This window comes from Pithys albifrons, chromosome 32, assembly GCF_047495875.1.
Source record: "Pithys albifrons albifrons isolate INPA30051 chromosome 32, PitAlb_v1, whole genome shotgun sequence".
Classification (NCBI taxonomy): Eukaryota; Metazoa; Chordata; class Aves; order Passeriformes; family Thamnophilidae; genus Pithys; species Pithys albifrons.
Genome location: NC_092489.1, coordinates 72,494 through 90,432, shown reverse-complemented (window position 1 = coordinate 90,432; position 17,939 = coordinate 72,494). Strand labels below are relative to the sequence as shown.

The following is a 17,939-nucleotide window of genomic DNA, read 5'->3' as shown; positions in this document are numbered from 1 at the left end:
ACTCGGAGTGGGCGTGTGAATTAAATTGTTCCTCCCAGAATGAGAGCAGGAGAATGAGAAGTAGAAATAAATCCAACAAACCCCTTCCCCCCACCCCTCCCTCCTTCCCAGTTGTTCCTCCTCCCCACTCAGCAGGGCACGGAGCTGGGAATGGGAGTCCCACTTAGTTCTTGTTGGTGCTGCTGCTCAGGGACAGGGGTTGGAGTCACTCCAAACATCCCCAGGGCTTGGCTTGGGGGTCTCCCCATCCCCAGGACACCTCTGGGTGCAGCTCATGGCAGGAGAGGGAGGGACTGAGCTCTGAGGCTCTGCAGCTTTGCTGGGACAAGTGAACAAACAGGCACCTTGTGGGTTTTCTGGGCTCCCAGAGAGCCTTGGGAGGTTTCCTCGCTGAGCAGAGGGATGTGGGGGACCTGCAGCTGAGGCAGAGCATTAAAAGCAGAGCAGGGAGCACAGAAGAAGAGCTGCTTCTTCCCTCACTCCCAGGGTGGTCCCATTGCAGGTCCTCACTGGCTCTGGGCTGTGCTGGGAACTGGAGGGGTTGGGCCACTGGTCCTGGTGGGCATCGTGGTGTGGCTGCTGCAGGGACAAGGTGAGGCATCCAAAAGTTATAAATCCCCCTGACTCCATCCTAAAACCAATCCAAATCCATGAGAGCCCGGCTCCAGGCAGGGGCTGGAGCAGATTCCCCCTGTATTTCCAGCAGGGAGCAGCTCCTGGGCAGTGGCAATCCCTGAGGGGTAGGAGGGCAGAGCTGCCAGTAGGGGCTGATCAATGTGGGTTTGGGGTCTGAGCTGCTGCAGGTCCCTCTCTCCACCCTGATGGTGCTGCAAATACCCAGAGATTCCCTCTGTGTTGTTGTCAGGAGGAGTTTCCAGGGCTCCAAATTAAAATTAATATTAAAGACTCATGGTTGTGTGGGATTAAGGGCAGTTGTTTGTCGATCTTTGCCAAGAGGGAAGTTTCAGGTGGAATTCTGGGTTCCTGGATCCTTCCAAACCCCACTGGGCTCCTCTGGGGGTGGCTGCAGATGGAGAATTTCCTTTGGGAGCAGCAGTCACTGCTGATCTCGTCAGAGTAGGTGTAGGCACATTGGCCATTGCCCTGGATGCCAAACCTGAAACCCAAGAGCACAGTCAGAGCTCAGGGAAAGATTCCCATTGCGAGAGAGATGAGAGGAGGAATTTGCAGGGCTCCAAATTAAATGTATATATAAACCAGAGGGACACTTATGGTTGTGTGGGAATAAGGGCAACCCCAACTAGGCTAAACCAGCCTCTCCCTGTGTGCATCCACCCACAGCACAGGCTGTGCTGGGGCAGTTGGACCTGCTGGCCCTGCAGAGCTACCCTGAGGGGACACTGCACCACAGCCTGTCCCTGCCAGCCCTACCCACCGTCCCCAACGCGGCTCAGGGACTCCCAGTGGCCCCTGGACACCAAAGAACCAAAGCCACGACCCCCAGAGTGCAGCCCTGCCCGTGGGCAAAGGGCCACCAGGGCTGCCCTGCACAAAGCAGCCCCTGCAGAGCTGCCCAGAGACACAACTAAGGACACCACACATGATGCTTTTAGGAAACAGCTCCAAGAATTGCTTGGCTCTTGGGAGGGGTGATTGTTTTTTTCCAAATGTTCAGAGTTCCCCCTTTGGGGGCAGCGTGTCCAACAGGCCACTATTGTGTTCCATTTGGGCAGAAATATTTCTCCAAGGAATGCAGGTGACACAGACGGTGCAGGGGGAGCTGCCAAGTCACCCCAGTGTTCAGCCCTGCCCTGACTGGCACCAGCACTGCCCTTTCTCACACAGCTCTGGGGAAAACAAAGGTGTGAGGGTTCTAAACAAGGAACCCTTGAAAAGATCTGTTTAGGACCTGACAGCAAGGTGACTCAGGAGCAACCAGCACAGGAGTGGGCAGGAACTGTTGGCCAGAGGTCCATGCAGGAGGGGAGGGTGAATATCTTAATTTCATTGGACACTACAGAGGCATTTTCTGGGGTGGCCTCTGGAATTTTATTCTATTTCAAGATCACCAATAACAGGGTTGTGTTTGAGTGCTGCAAATGAGGCCTGGATGGCCCTAACTCTCCTTGCCTTAGTGCTCGGGGGCTGGTGGGCATTCCAATGTCTGCTGATGGCTACACCTGAGACAAAACACTGAGTTCCCTGTCACAAATGCACTGTGGGTGGCACTGATTGAAAGAGACAATTGCAAATTTACTGATAAAATTCAGGTGGAAAAATGAGAAATGGAATTTATGGAGCATAACTTTTAAGTAACAAAAATCAGATCTGTTCCAGAAATGTCTTTGTGCACTGCCTATTTTAGATGTATCTGCTTGTGGTTTCATGGGAGCCTGAAAATGCTGCTCAGCCCATCGTTGTCACACCTGCAGCGTCAGGGGCTGAAGGAGTAAAGAGGACCCTGCAGGGAGGCTTCAGATCTGTTCCCTAAATCCCATTCTGAAAGGAGATTGAATGAGGGAGAGCTCAGTGAGTTTTCAGTGAGAGACAGGCAGCTGCCAGCAGGTCCAACCAGCACACTGGATTTACACCATCTGATCTCTGCTGGGGGGTCCCTCTGGGCTCTGACCCTGTCCCAGACCCCTCTCCCAGCCCCTCGCTGGCCCAGAGGAGACACTGCCCGTGCTGGGATGCTCAGGGAGCACTGAGCTCTTGCCAGTGGCTTCCCTGCCCATCACAGCAGGGCTGCCTGAGCTTCTCATCCATCACCAGCCCCAAGTCCTTCTCCTCTTTGGGCCTGCTCTCAATCCATTCTCCACCCAGCCTGTGTTTGTGCTCCATAATCATGTGACAAACTGCAATGAATGCAAATAGAACAGACTGTGGCTAAGCCTTATCCTCCCAATCCCCACAAGCAGAGGAAGGTTTTTATTCTGAGGAGGTTTTGTGTCAGGGACCAGAGTCGTGTCTGGGCCTGTCATGTTTGGTCTGTTCTTGTGCTCATCGATGTGGTGTGAGAAAACAGTGCAGAGTTTGCCTGTGGAGAACTGAGGCCTGGAGAAAGAGCCATCAGTGTGAGCTGAAGTGTTGAGAGCTTGGGCTGTGCCCCAGGAAGAATGACGAGCAGAGCCGTTGTTGTCCCGGAGTCAGGCCCTTGAGCTGCTGCAGGCTGGCCTGGTGCAATGGGCACGCAGGGGCTGGTGCTGCAGCTGGCAAAGCTGCCCTGCAGAGAGAGGAGCCAGGAGGGGTGGGCTGGGCTGGGGGTGAGAAGGCCCATCTGGGCCTGGTTTGGTGCAGGGCACGGCCTGAAGGGGCACTGCCTGCCTGCCCTGCCGCCAGTGCCGCTGCACCTGCTGCTCCTGCCCCGCGGGCTGGGGAGATTGCAGGGCTGGGGATGTGCTGTTTGTGTGCCAAGGAACAGGATCCACTGGCTTGGGGAGATTGCAGGGCTGGGGATGTGCTGTTTGTGTGCCAAGGAACAGGATCCATTGGCTTGGGGAGATTGCAGGGCTGGGGATGTGCTGTTTGTGTGCCAAGGAACAGGATCCATTGGCTTGGGAGATTGCAGGGCTGGGGATGTGCTGTTTGTGTGCCAAGGAACAGGATCCATTGGCTTGGGGAGATTGCAGGGCTGGGGATGTGCTATTTGTGTGCCAAGGAACAGGATCCATTGGCTTTGCTCACCAAGAAATTTTCCTTCCTACCTCAGATGCGTTTTAGTGGCTTTTATTTTGTGCTGAGAATCCTCCTGAACCTGGAACATTGGGAACTACCTGGTGACCCACATTCCCAGTGACCCACATTGGAAACAACCTGGTGACCCTCATTCCTCTGACCCACATTAGGAACTACCTTAGGACCCACATGTCCAGTGACCCACATTAGGAACTACCTGGTGACCCACATCCCTCTGACCCACATTGCGAAAAACCTGGTGACCCAGACTGCCACTGACCCACATTAGAAACACACCTGGCTGGAGTTCTCCACACCCTCCTGGTTCCCTGGGGGCACTTGGGTGAGTGCAGGGGGAGGAACATCCTTCAGGACACAGACTTTGGGAATTCATTGGGAAAAGGGGATTTATGGATTTCACACCCCAAAAAAATCTCACCTGCTCTGTCCCATCATCTCCTATGGTGCCATCAAGCCTCCTGGCTCCTTCCCAAATCCCTTCATTCCATTCAAAAGTCCCTTAAACTCTTCTAGATTCCCCACAATTTCACCCAAAGTACCCCCAGTTTTCCCCCAAAACCCCAAGATCCCCCTCAAAGTCTTGTAACTCCTCTCAAAATTCCTTTAATTCCACTGAAACCTCCCCTGACTTTCACCTCACACCACACTGGTTGTACTCAAAGTTGCCTTAATTCCACCTCAAACCCCCATAAATGCATCAAAATCCTGAGATTTTACCATAAATCTCCTGAATTCCACTGGAAATTCCCTCACATAAAATTGATCTCATTTCACCACAAATTTTCAATTCCAAACCAAATCCCCTTAATTTTACTGAAGATCCTCATTAATTTCACCCAGAACTCTCTTAATAAATTTTAAATCTCTCCAATCCCATTTATTTCACGCAAAATCACTTTAATTTTTTCTAACATTCCCCAAATCTCCCTATTTCCACTTCAAAACTTCCTAATTCCATCTTTTATTAATTTCTACCCCAAATATCCCTAAATCTACCCCAAATCTCTTAACTCCACTCAAAAATACATGAATGTTTCTTAGAATCCTCAGTATTTCATTGCAAATCCCTAAAATTCAACAACCCCCCCCTTAGTTTCACACAAAGATTATTTAATTCCACTCTAAATTCCTTTAATTCCACCCAACCTCTTCTAAATTCATTTAAAATTCCCTGAATTCCACCCAAAATTCCCTTAATTCCCCTCCAAATCGTAAATCCTGCCCCAAATCCCTTCCCCAACTCACCAGCCCCCCAAAGTGTCCCCAAACCCCCCCCTGGCCCCCTAAGTGCCCCTTTTGGAGCCCCAAATCCTGGAAAAGGGCCCCATGGGAAAGGGGGAGCTGGGGGGATTTGGGGGGATTGGGGTAGAATTGGGGTCTGAGGGTCAGTTGGGGGGCACTTGGGGGTGTCATGGGTGTCTGGGAGGGAATTCATGAGCACTGGGGGGATACTTGAGGGGTCTGAGGATGGAATGTGGGAGTTCAAAGAGTCTTTCAGGGGACACTTGTGAGTCCTGGATAAACTTGGGGGGCACTGAGGGGTTCGGGGAGGAGATTTGAGGGTCCTGAGTGGGTATTGGGGGAGGACTTGAGGGTTCTGGGGGAACTTCTGGGGTAGTTTGGGGTTCGGGGGGCACTTCTGGGGGAGTTTGGGGTCCTGGGGCACTTCTGGGGCAGTTTGGGGTCCAGGGGGCACTTCTGGGGCATTTTGGGTTCCGGGGGGCACTTCTGGGGCAGTTTGGGGCCGAGGGCACTTCAAGCGCAGTTTGGGGTCCGGGGGGCACTTCTGGGGCAGTTTGGGATCCGGGGGCACTTCTGGGGCAGTTTGGGGTCCGGGGGCACTTGGGGGGCCGCAAACCGGCTGGGACCGACCCGATTGGCCGCGGGAGACACGGGAGTTGATGTCCAGCCTGTGATTGGCCAGAACGAGCGGCGGTGCATGACGGGAGTTGTAGTACGGGACAGGCTCAAAATGGCGCGGGTCTCCCTGCGCCGCCACCGCGCGCTGCAATCCTGAACGATGATTGGCTGCGAGCCGAGACGGGCACGCCAGGAAACCAATCAGAGGCGGCTCAGGCGAAGGGCGGGACTCGAGGGCGCTGCCGGGAGAGTTGAGCAATGGCGGCGAGTTTGGGGTGATTTCGGAAAATTTTGGGAGCATTTGGGGGGCATTTGGAGGACTCAGGGCGGGTTTAGGGGGTCCCTCCTAACCCGCCCGCCCCTCACAGAGCCCCGGGACCCCGCCGGGGCCGTTTTGGCCGCGAAGGTGAAGAAGCCGGGTAAGCCCCTCCCCCCACCCCGGGATGCGCCTCAGAACGCCCCAAATCCCCCCCGAAAATACTCTTGAGAGCCCCAAACCGCCCACCCGGGACCCCCAAAAGTCTCTGGATCCCCCCAGGATGCCCCAAATTCCGCACCTGGTCTCTCCCGAGCTTCTGAAACACTCTGGGACCCTCAGACACTCCAGAGACCCCCCCAAACCCCCTCCCAGACCACCAATCCTTTCCCAGACCGTCTGAAATACCCGGAAACCACCGAACTACCTTAAATCCCCTTCCCAGAATCCCAAACCTCAGCCAGACAGTCTAAACTGCCCAGGAATCCCTGAACTACCCCCAGAACTGACCTAAACTCTCTCCCAGACCCCCAAAGCATGGCAGGACCCACTAAACCCCCTTCTAGGACACATAACCCTCCCTAAATTCCCTCAACCTCCCCCCAGACTCCTACCCAGACACCCCCCCACCCCCCTAAAGACCGCCAGGACCCCCAAACCACATCGAGCCGCCCCCCCCCCTCCCTCCATTCTCTCCCAGTCTCTCCAAACCAATCCAGGACCCCCTGGCTACTTCCAGACATTCCCAAAACACCCCAGGATTCCCCTGAACTGCCTACCAGAACCCCCAAACTCTCCCCAGACCCTGCAAAACCACCCCAGGGCCCCTCAAAAGCCTCCCAGACCCCCCAAACCACGCCAGGTCTCCAAAACTGGGATCTCAAAATGACAACTGAAACAGGGAGAACTGAAGCTGAGTGAGACACATGGGCAGGCCTAAGAAGCAGGAAAATGGGATTTATTGATTGTTTTCTTTCTAGAAGCTGAAAGGGGCCATTTGGGGATGATGCTCTTGGAAAAGGGAATGGTGTGAGCGAGTGAGGGGTGAGCACAGTTGGGGGAACAAGCCCCAAAGGGGCTTTGCTTGAGGAGCCTCCCTGGATGGTGGAAACTCCTGGGATCCTCCCATTCCCCCACATGGAGGTGCCTGGCACAAATCTCCTAAAACCCCAAACCATCAAAATTTGGCTAAAACCTCCTCCAAAGTATGAAAATTAAGATGAAAGCAATTCCAACCACCAAGATTCACCTCCCAAAAACCCTCCCAAAACTTTGCTCTCTGTGGTCTCTCCACTTTGGGGCTCTGGGGGTCCTCGCTGGCAGGCTGTTGGGGGGTGCCTTATGTTTTGGGGTCCCCTCTCTGGGGTTCTTCCTTTTCCAGGCTGCTGGAGATCCCGGGAATTTCAGGGGTCTGACTCCGTGATCTGACCCCTTTGGGGTTCTGGAATTCCCCTCTCTTCAGGGTCCCACTCAGGACTCCTGAGGGTCCCAGGGGTACTTTTGCCCCTGACCCTCTGCTGTGGGTGCTTGGGAACCCCCTGGGACCCCAAAACAGGGATTCCAGAGAAAGGGCACCCTCAGCAACCTGGAGAGAAAAGTGCCTTTGGAATCACCACCCTAAGCAGAGAGTCAGAGGAGAAGCTCCACTATCCCCCAGCTCCATTATCACCCCTCTCTGCTCCCCATCTCCAGAGGTCACCAGGCATTTGGTGTCCATAATAAGCTCCAAACTACCAAGAGTCAGGCCAAAAACAACCCTCATCAACCTCAAACTTGCAAGACATCAAGATTCATCCAAAACTCATTTCAAAATATGGAAATTAACCCAAAAAACTCCTCCCAGAAGTTCCCCTCCTCTGGTCTTTTCAGTTTGGGGTTCAGTGTCCCGCCCTGTCTGGGATGCCAAGGGACCCGCGTGTATTAGGGTGGGTGGGTAGACCTGTTCTCTCTCAGGGTGATGGGTAGACCTGTTCCATTTCGGTCCCCTGGGTAGACCTGTTCTCTCCCGGTCCCCTGGGTAGACCTGCTGTCTCTGGCGCACCTTCTCTTTAACCCGCGGGCCTCCCTCCCTTCTCTGCCCCTCCACGGGCAGACCTGGCGGCACCGGCAGACGGGTAGACCTGTTCTCTCAAAAGCCCGTTGCTCACAACGCCTCCCAAAACTGCTCTGTCTGCCCCGCTGGGCCTCCCCTGCTGATGGAGGGAGCGGGGCCGACCCAGGAAGATCACCAGGAGAAGGGCAGGTGACAGCCACGCTCCTCCTTTTCCTCTTCTGGTGCTCCGAGTGCACACGAGGAGGTTTCAAGTCAGCAGGAGAACAGGGAAAGAGAAGGGACCTCCAAACTCCACAGTGCCCCTGCTGCCCCACCAAGGGCCATAAGGGCTGTGCCAGGGAACACGAGAGCCGGGATGGGCCCGGACAAAGCCCCCAATGGCATCAGGACGTGCCGCTCCTTGGAGCCCGCGCTGGGGCTGCCGCGGGGCGGGGCCGGAGCTGCACACAGGGACAGCAAAGGGCCCCGACAAAGTGCTGCGGGACCCCCGAGCCGAGCCCCGAATAGCCTGTAGGGGCTCTGGGGGTTTGGTTTGTGTTCGAGGGATGGTTGGGGCTTGAGCGACCCCAAAGCTGAGCTGGGAATGCCCCTTGGGGGCTATTGGGGTACCAGGGTGGTGTTTTTGGGTGTCCCAGTGTTGGTTCCTGGCAGAGCCCCTTGGTGGGCGGGGGGATGCGGGGACCCCCCTTGGTGGGGTTGGTGTTCCTGTGTCAGGCCCTTCATTGGCAGGTTGGGGAGGGGACCTCCCAGTACACATGGGACCCCCAGAGCCTGAACAGGGGAGCCCTCCCAAACCCCAGAGTGGAGAGACCAGAGAGGGGGAACTCCTGGCAGAGCTTTTTTTGGCTGACTCTTGATGTTTTGCATGAATCTTGTGGGTGCAGGGGGTTTGGAATTTTCAGGGGGTCACAGGGCCAAGGAATGTGGGCTGTAGGGGCTTGGAGAAGTGGAATGGGGGGTCCAGGGAGACTCTGTGCTCAGGAAAGGGGTTTCAGGGGTCCCTGATGTCGAACAAAGGGACTCATGGGGTAAGGGCACCCAGGATAGCCAGAAAAAGGGGTTCAAATGAATTCCCAGTGCCCCATAAAGGGGAGAGTCTGTGGTCTGGGAAATGCAGGAGGGGGAGTCCCAGAGTCAAGAAAAAGAGGGGTGTGGGGACTGCAAAAGGTGGGATGCCAAGGAAAGGGGGTGCAGGTGGATATTGGTGCAGGATAAGGGGGTGCAAGGGCTCCCCGGTGCCTGGGAATGTGGGAACAGGAGGGGCTCAAGATGAAGAAAAAGCAGGACTGGAGGTGGGGAAAGATTATTGGGGGGTGCAGGGGGTCCCTGTACACAGAAAGAGGAGTCCAGGGGGTGTCAGGTTAAAGGAAAAGGGAGTGTGGATTCTGAGAGATGTGGGATGTGTGGGAAAGGGGGATCATAGGGATCCTGTAGTCAAAGAAATGGGGGTTTGGGGGCTGGAAAACCAGGAATGGGCAGGTAGGGTTCTCCTGGACCCCTGGCAGCCTGGAGAGGGTGGGGACCCTTGAGAAGCAGAACCCCCAGTACACAGGAGACCCCCAACAGCCAGGACAGGAGGGACACCCAGAACCCCAAAGAAGAGAGGCCAAAGACAAAAAACTTCTGGGAGTGTTTTTTGGGCTGAACTTTGTTGTTTTAGAGGTTTTTTAGGCCACGAGGAGCCCAGTGATTTCTAGAGATGGATTGGGGCAAGAGGAACCCCCAACCCATTGTGCTCACACCTTCTTTTTTCCCCCAAAATACCAGGATTTCTCCTTTCCAAAGCTTGGCCAGGTGGAGGAGGAGGCTGCGAGGAAGAGGAAGATGCCCCGGGACCTCCAGGCAGGTGAGGTGGAAGTCAGTGCCCATTTGCCCCTGCCTTGTGCTGCATCTTCCAGCCCAGCATGGCCCCGACTGCAGGACAACCCCGCTGCCGACACCGTCCTGCCGGGGCCGGGTTTGGGGGGATGTCCTTGGCCTTCCCTGTGGGCCGGAGGCAAATGCCCTGAGTGTCCTTGTTCCTTCCTGCCCCAGGCCCCGAGCTGAGCACGGGGAGCACGGAGGACAAATCCCCCCAGCAGAACCTGGTGGCAGAGGCCACTTTGAAGAGCTCTACAGTGCAGGAAGTCACCGAGGAGAAAAAGCCACGGAGATCCCTCAGGAGGAGAAGCTCTCAACCGAGTTTTGGGTCCTCTGAGCAGGAAAGAGGCACCCAGGGTGGGAAAGATGGCCAGAGCGTCAACCAGAGCTCTAACCTGGGGGTGCAGCAGCAGCTTCAGAGCAGGGAGAAGCGCTACAAATGCTTGGAATGTGGGAAGGGATTCAGCAAGAGCTCCCACCTGATCCAGCACCAGATGATTCACACTGGGGAACGGCCCTACACATGTAGGGAATGTGGGAAGTGCTTCAGTCGGAGCTCCACCCTGATCAGCCACCAGATGATCCACACTGGGGAACGTCCCTACGAGTGTTCCCAGTGTGGGAAGTGGTGTTGGACCAGCTCAGATCTCCTCGTTCATCAGCGCACACACACAGGGGAGAGGCCCTTCTGCTGCACCGACTGTGGGAAAAGATTCAAACATAACTCCACCCTCACCTACCACCGGGGCAGCCACACCGGGGAGAGGCCTCACAAATGTGGGGACTGTGGGAAGAGCTTCATCCGTAACTCTGAGCTCATCATCCACCGGATGACCCACACTGGGGAAAGGCCGTTTGAGTGTTCCGAGTGTGAGAAGAGGTTTCAGACCAGCTCAATTCTCCTCAAACATCAGCGCACACACACGGACGAGAGGCCCTTCTGCTGTACCGACTGCGGGAAGAGATTCAACAATAAATCCGACCTCATCATCCACCGGCGGATCCACACTGGTAAGAGGCCTTATGAATGTGACGAGTGTGGGAAGAGCTTCACCAGCAGCTCTGCTTTGACCAAACACCAACGGACTCACCAGTAAGGGAAGCCCCACGAGTGCCCCGACTGTGGGAGGAGCTTCATCTGCTGCTCCATCTCTATCACCCACATTCCTTGTGACCCACATTTGGAATACCCCTGGCTGGTGGTCTCCACATCCTCCTGCTTCTCCGTGGGCACTTGAATTAACACAGGGGGAGAAACATCCATGGTGTCATGGGTTTAGTTAGGCCCAGATTTAGGCTTTAGTTTTTAGAGCAAGGCCTTGGACAATCAGCTAACTAGAGCTGGGTCAGCCCAGCTGACTCCTACCGGCCAACTCTATTGCATCCCATATTCTGACATCTCAGATAGGAGAGGGAGGAGGGATTTTCCTTCTTCATGCCGGATGAGCAAGAAGTTTGTTGGCATTGCAGAGCTCCTGGGGGGAGACCAAGATACTGGGGAAATTGAAATTTATTTCCTGTTTGTTCTTCCTACCTTTTATTCTTAGTCTGTAGTTTGTATTTTATTGGTTTTCCATTTTATTTTCTGTTCAATATACCTTGTTCTGCTGAACTATGTCCTGTGTTTTGGTTTTTGGGGGACAGAAGAGGAGACTTTGCCTCTGAAATGATTACTTGGCATTTTGCCACGTCAAAGCCATCACATATGGGGACACAGACTGAAGTGGGAAATTCATTGGGAAGGGGGAGTTGCTGACTTTTGACCCTAAACATCTCCCCTGCTCCATACCCTTAGTTTATCTTGTGGCCTCAAGGAATCCTGACTGGTGTTTCAGAACTTTTCTAAACTCAATAATTCCATAATTCCAATTCTCTGTTGCTCTGCCTCTCTGTGGGCCACCCAAGCCAACCCCATGTACAATCAGAAGATTCATTTTTTTGTCCTTTTTTATTTTATTTGTTCCATTTTAATCCCTTAATATCACCTGAAATTGAGATTAAAATGAAGAAATTGAAAAAAGACATCTAAATTTCCACCATTCTCCTGGAAATTGGGACAGGAATTTGGGCTTCAAAGAGATATTTAGGAAGATTTCATGGTTCTGTGGGGATTTGGGAGAGTTTTCCCCAAAACTGGAGGTCTCCAGACCGACTGACATTTCTCCATCATTTTGCACTCCAATATCTGAGAGGGATTGATCTGTCAGCTCATAACACCTCAATCCCACCCCTAAATGGCTCCATGCCACCTTGAAATGACTCAATCCCATCCCAAAATGTTTTAATGCAACTTGAACCCACTTAAGGGGAGTCAGCAGCAGGAGAAGGGGATGATACAAACCCAGGGAGGATGGGATAAAATTGGGAGGGCTTGGATGCAAATTGGGAGGGTTGGGATGGGACTTGGAGGGGGATGGGGTGGGGATTGGGAGACAAGAGATGGGGTGTGTGGAAAAACTGAGGGAGCTTTTGGGGTGCCCTCCTGTCCTGAGGGGGTTATTGTGAGGGAGTGTGGGGGACATGTGACATCAGGCCTTGGAGTGGGGCCCCACAGGAAGGGACACAGGGAGCTCTTTTTGAGGGGATCCTGCTGCTTCCCACTCGTTCAGGGGGCTTTAAATATCTTTTGAGGGTTTCCCTTCTCTTTTTCATGGGCTGAATTGAACCTCTTCCATTTTGGGGGGATGAGATGACCCTATTGACTGAAAAATCCTGCTGTTTTCAACCAATTTTTAGGGGTTCTAATTAGCTCTTGGGAGACACTTCCTCATGCTGGGGGTCGCAGGGACCCCCTGGCTCCACTGGGGGCTGAGGGGGCTTAAAATGCCCAGTTTTGAAGTGTTACAAGTGGCTTGTGGGGGGCCCAAGTCTGATGCACATCCCACCTGCAGGAGGGTGTCCCGCCTTCCTCCATGCCTGCTGGGGTTGGGCTGGGACCCCTTCCCACACAGGGGGCACCCATAGTTCTTTCTGGGGGATGAGGTTCCTCATGCACTGGGACCAGCCCAGCTGGTGTCACAGAATCCCAGAATGTGCTGAGTGGGAAGGGACCCCCACGATCATGGAGTCCAACCCTCAGCCCTGCACAGGCCCATCCCCAAGAATCACATCCTGTACCCCAGAGCATCATTGAAAGCCTCCTGGAGCTCTGTCAGCTTTGGGGCTGTGCCCACTGCCATGGGGTGCCTGGTCAGTGCCCACCACCCTCTGGGGGAAGAACCTCTTTGTAAGATCCAACCTAATCCTGCCCTGGCACAACTCCAGCCTTTTCCTGGGTGCTGTCCCTGGTCCCCACAGAGCAGAGATCAGTGCCTGCCCCTCCTCTGCCCGTGCCCAGGAAGTTGTACCTGCAATGAGGTGTCCCCTCAGTCTCCTCTTGTGCTGCTGAACACACCAAGTGCCCTCAGCTGCTCCTCACACGCTTCCCCTGCAGGCCCTTCCCCTCTTGGTGTCCTCCTTTGGCCACTCTCTAATGGCTCAATGTCTTCCTTCTGTTGTGGTGTCCCAATATTTCCGGTGAGGGAACTGCCAGGGCTGTGTGATGTGGGGTCTGAGGGTGCCCAGGGGCCACTGTGACACTGCAAGGTCTCCTGGAACCCAGGGGACATTGTGACACTGCAGGGCCTCCTGGAACCCAGGGGATACTGTGACACTGCAGGGCCTCCTGGAACCCAGGGGACATTGTGACACGGCAGGAACGAGGGGACTTTGTGAGAGTCAGAGAATCACCAGCCCTCCCCGGCACTGGTCAGCAGCACAGAGGGGCAGTGGCCATCCCTGGTGCCACAAGAGGAGCCCAATTGGGCCTCTGTGTGTCCAGCAGCAAAGGCAGACAGACACACACTCTTTAAGAAGAGGCAGCTGCAGCTGCTCCTGAGTGTGCTCAGCAGGGCAGAGAGACGGAGAGGCTGCACAGGAGGAGGCAGATACAGCTGCTCCTGGTGGCTCTACAAGGGGTGGTTGTAGGAAAGGGAGTTTTGAGGCTGGCAGATGTGAAGTTACATTTCCTGAACAGCAACCCTTGGAGATAAGCAAAGGACAGCTGATCTTCTGCCACTGGCAGGCCCAGGCACCAGAACACCACAGGGTGGTTGTGTTTCCATATATGTGTTCCTCTGTCTGCTCTCACCCTCCCAAACCCCCTATATCTGCTGGGTCTCTTTTCCATTTGCAAGGAGGTCAAAGCCCTGATCCATCCCCCATGGGGGAGGTTATCAGTAACCCTGCCCCTGCCTCAGTCTCTGCCTCTGAGCTCTGTATATTGCCATGTGAAACTCAATAAATTACCTCCCTTGGCTTGAACTGCGGATTGTCATTGTGGTTTGACTCAGGGGGAGCCTTATTCCTCAGGACAGCAGGGCACTTGCCCAGCCAGTTTACAGCCCCTGTGCTGCTGCCCAAGAGTCCATGCACAGGGAACAAATAGCATTGGGTGGTGTCGTGTCCATGGCTTGCCAAACAGCAACCAATTCAGCCAAGTGGCTGCTGCCTCCTTCCCCCTCAGCCACCAACTCTGTGTGTGGGGCTGCAGTGAGTGCTGCAGCTTTCCAGCATGGTCTGCCATGAGGAATCCCTGCCCTGCCCTCAGGAAACCATGCTGTTTGTTTCTGAGTGTCTGTGAGCTGATTGGAGGGCTTTCCCCACTCACCTATTTGATAGTTGGGCATGTTGTGGATCCCTTGGTCAGGCTCGGTGTGTCTTTGACTCACTAACTCTGCTGTTCTGACCCCTGCTCAAACTGAGCCTTTTTATGGGTAACTCTGTACAGTGGCTTAAGTGGCACTGCTAAACCAGGTACATGTGATCTCCAGCACCCAACAAAACTTAAAAAGTGCTGTACTCCTTTCTTATCTTCTGGATTGGGCGAGGTTTGAATACTGTCAAATGCTTCCTCTAAGAATTTTTGAATACTGTGTGTCCATTTAATCTCCAAATATTTGAATTCTTGGACTGGACCCTGTATTTCACTGGGATTCACTGCCCTTCCCCAGCACCATAACAAGGCAAGGATGGCATCCAGTTGTTGTTGCACCTGATGGTGATCAGGTCCCTGTACCAGGATACCATCTGTGCCCTGAAGGATCTGTACCTGGGCAGGTGCAGTGTGTTGTGCTCCAGTGCAGTGTGTGGCTTGGGGACAAAAGGCAGGGCTGTGCTTGTAGCCCTGGGGCAGATGGGTGAAGGTGTCCTGGTTCCCACCCCATGGAAATGGGAATTGATCCTGTGCCCTGGGTGAAACTGGAATTGTGACAAATGCATTGGCTGCATCAATAACAGTGTCCCCTGTCCCTGGATGTGTCTGGGGGTGGGGCACTGATGTTGCAGCTTCAGGAACAGCAGCAGTTGTGGGGGGTGTCTGTTTGTTCACTGCCCTGGAATCTCCAGTCACCCACCAGCTGCCACCCGAGTCCTTCACAGCCCAGACAGGGCTGTGAACAGGAGAATGTGCATGACAGACACCACGTGCTTGGAACAAAGGATTGGCAGTTGCTTCTGCATCTCCTCCCAGAAATTTATATTGTTTTATGTTTACAATTTCTGTAGCTATGGGAATTTCTGCTTCTTGTTGTGTAAGTCCCACAGTGACAGCTCTGACGTGCAGCCACCACGTGGCACCAAAAGCCCAAGAGGTACCGTGGATTTCTAAGGTGGAACCCATAATATATCCATACCTCTGATGTGTTCACTGATTGAAGGAACCATAACAGAATATCTGTGAGGGTCTCAGTCACCAATTTGCATTTCCAATTTACTGGTTGAACCCCCAGCTCCCGTCCCAGGGCAGTTTTTCCTCTATGTTTGGCCTGGATTGCTGTGTATTACAGTGACCTCCCCCCCGTGCCCACAAACACTCAGACCCCCTGTTTATTCCCACCACACCACCAGATGGTACATTGGGTGAAGGGGTGAGGGTCGTGTCTCAACACACAGCATCCTGGTGTGGGGGCTTGGTCTGTTCCCTATTCAGTTTTTATGTGTCTCTCTGCTGCTACTCCAACCTCAGTCACTTCTGTGCATGGATTGTATAGTGCAGAAGGATTAAACACTGGGCCATCTGGCTTCCCCAGCCCTGGGTACTCCACTTTCCGCCCTCTCTTGCCATGGTAATCCTTTGCTATAGGGTGGAGGACTTGGGTTGGTTTTCCATCTTTTCCTATTTATCAATCCCGCAGGTCAGGAGTGAACAAAACAGGCAGGTCTGTTCATTTGAGTCCTTCTCATCTTCCCATTGCTGCTCCCACCTGTCTGCTCTGCCCTATCCAGGAGGCTCCAGCCCTGGTAAATCACCTCACTGACTTAGTTTGTCTGTCACCTGTTCAATTGGATTCCCTTGTTCAGATAGAAGGTGTGTCTCCCCTGGTCCCTGCTTGTAGTTTTACAAGATTTTTTTAGTTAATCTCTCCTAACAGCCTGTCCATCTCTTCCAGTTACTAATTTCTGTTTGAAAACAGGAGCTGCACAGGCACCTTCCTTTTCTACCTCAGACTCATCCTCAGTAGAGGAATCAGAATCACCCAGTGCTCCAAATATTTCCATGCCCTGTCTCTGGATCCCACCTGGGTCTCTGACAATTGCAGGACCCGTGGGCCTGCAGGCTTCGTCCTGTCCCTTTTGCCCCGTCACTCAGCTCCCCACAATGTGTATTTCTCTGCCAAGACAGCACACTTTTTCCTGAGCTGATCACCTTGTTCAGCTGCAGCCACAAACACCTGACTCTGCAGGAGCACCTCAGCTTTTAGCTGATCATTGTTTTTAAGCTGTTCTATTAATTAATGTTCAAGGTCAGTGATCAGCCATGGCTTTACATGCAGCCAACAGCCATCCAGCCATAGGTCCAGCATGACTGAGCTGCTCTTTGGAGTGTGTATGGGGAGTCTGCACAAACTGTCCCCAGTATTTCAACACTCCCATGGGGTCTTTGGCTTTCCATGGTTTGAGTTTAATATCTGTACAAATTCCTACCTTATCCCACAGTGCACTCCATGATTCCCTTGCTCACTCCAGTGGCTCCACAGTGGAGACACAGCTTGAGGTTTCATTTTAAAGAAAATCTCTACACTACAAATACAACACAACAACAAACTCTTCTACACAGACAAAACACACAGATTATCACAACCCTTCCACTCGTGCCTGGCAAAAAAAAGAAATACTCATAACACAATTCTCTAGGTATTGTCCTGCAAAACCACACACACAAAGGATGAAAGGGTTTTTCCTGACTGTGCTATCACAAAACTGATTGCAAAGAGACTGAACTTACACATACAAGATCTACACTATGCAATAACAAAAATGTATGTCACTGTTTACACAGTAGTTACAAGAAAAACACTGCAAAAATCTCTCCCTAAACTGGACACCTGAAATGAGTTGTGACCACCCACACACTGGGAACAGCATCTCTTGTTGCAGCTCCGCACCCACTGACTGAGCCCTGTCCGTGTGCCCTGGGGAACAGTGTCTGTCAGTCCAGCTGTGCCCTGCACTGACTGAGCCCTGGGTTTTATGCCCTGGGGAACAGTGTCTGTCAGTCCAGCTGTGCCCTGCACTGACTGAGCCCTGTCTGTGTGCCCTGGGGAACAGTGTCTGTCAGTCCAGCTGTGCCCTGCACTGACTGAGCCCTGTCCGTGTGCTCTGGGGAACAGTGTCTGTCAGTCCAGCTGTGCCCTGCACTGACTGAGCCCTGGGTTTTATGCCCTGGGGAACAGTGTCTGTCAGTCCAGCTGTGCCCTGCACTGACTGAGCCCTGGGTTTTATGCCCTGGGGAACAGTGTCTGTCAGTCCAGCTGTGCCCTGCACTGACTGAGCCCTGGGTTTTATGCCCTGGGGAACAGTGTCTGTCAGTCCAGCTGTGCCCTGCACTGACTGAGCCCTGGGTTTTATGCCCTGGGGAACAGTGTCTGTCAGTCCAGCTGTGCCCTGCACTGACTGAGCCCTGTCCGTGTGCCCTGGGGAACAGTGTCTGTCAGTCCAGCTGTGCCCTGCACTGACTGAGCCCTGGGTTTTATGCCCTGGGGAACAGTGTCTGTCAGTCCAGCTGTGCCCTGCACTGACTGAGCCCTGTCCGTGTGCCCTGGGGAACAGTGTCTGTCAGTCCAGCTGTGCCCTGCACTGACTGAGCCCTGTCCGTGTGCTCTGGGGAACAGTGTCTGTCAGTCCAGCTGTGCCCTGCACTGACTGAGCCCTGGGTTTTATGCCCTGGGGAACAGTGTCTGTCAGTCCAGCTGTGCCCTGCACTGACTGAGCCCT

General features: G+C 53.8%; 1 protein-coding gene across 1 annotated transcript; it reads left to right on the top strand.

Moving 5' to 3' along the window:
- The first annotated feature begins 5,785 nt into the window (after window positions 1–5,785).
- LOC139684150 (zinc finger protein 3-like) lies at window positions 5,786–11,320 on the top strand. The gene is made up of 3 exons (XM_071579751.1): window positions 5,786–5,936; window positions 9,594–9,672; window positions 9,861–11,320. The coding sequence occupies exons 2-3, from the start codon at window positions 9,651–9,653 to the stop codon at window positions 10,781–10,783; spliced, it is 945 nt and encodes a 314-aa protein (XP_071435852.1). The 5' UTR covers window positions 5,786–5,936; window positions 9,594–9,650; the 3' UTR covers window positions 10,784–11,320.
- The last annotated feature ends 6,619 nt before the right edge of the window (window positions 11,321–17,939 follow it).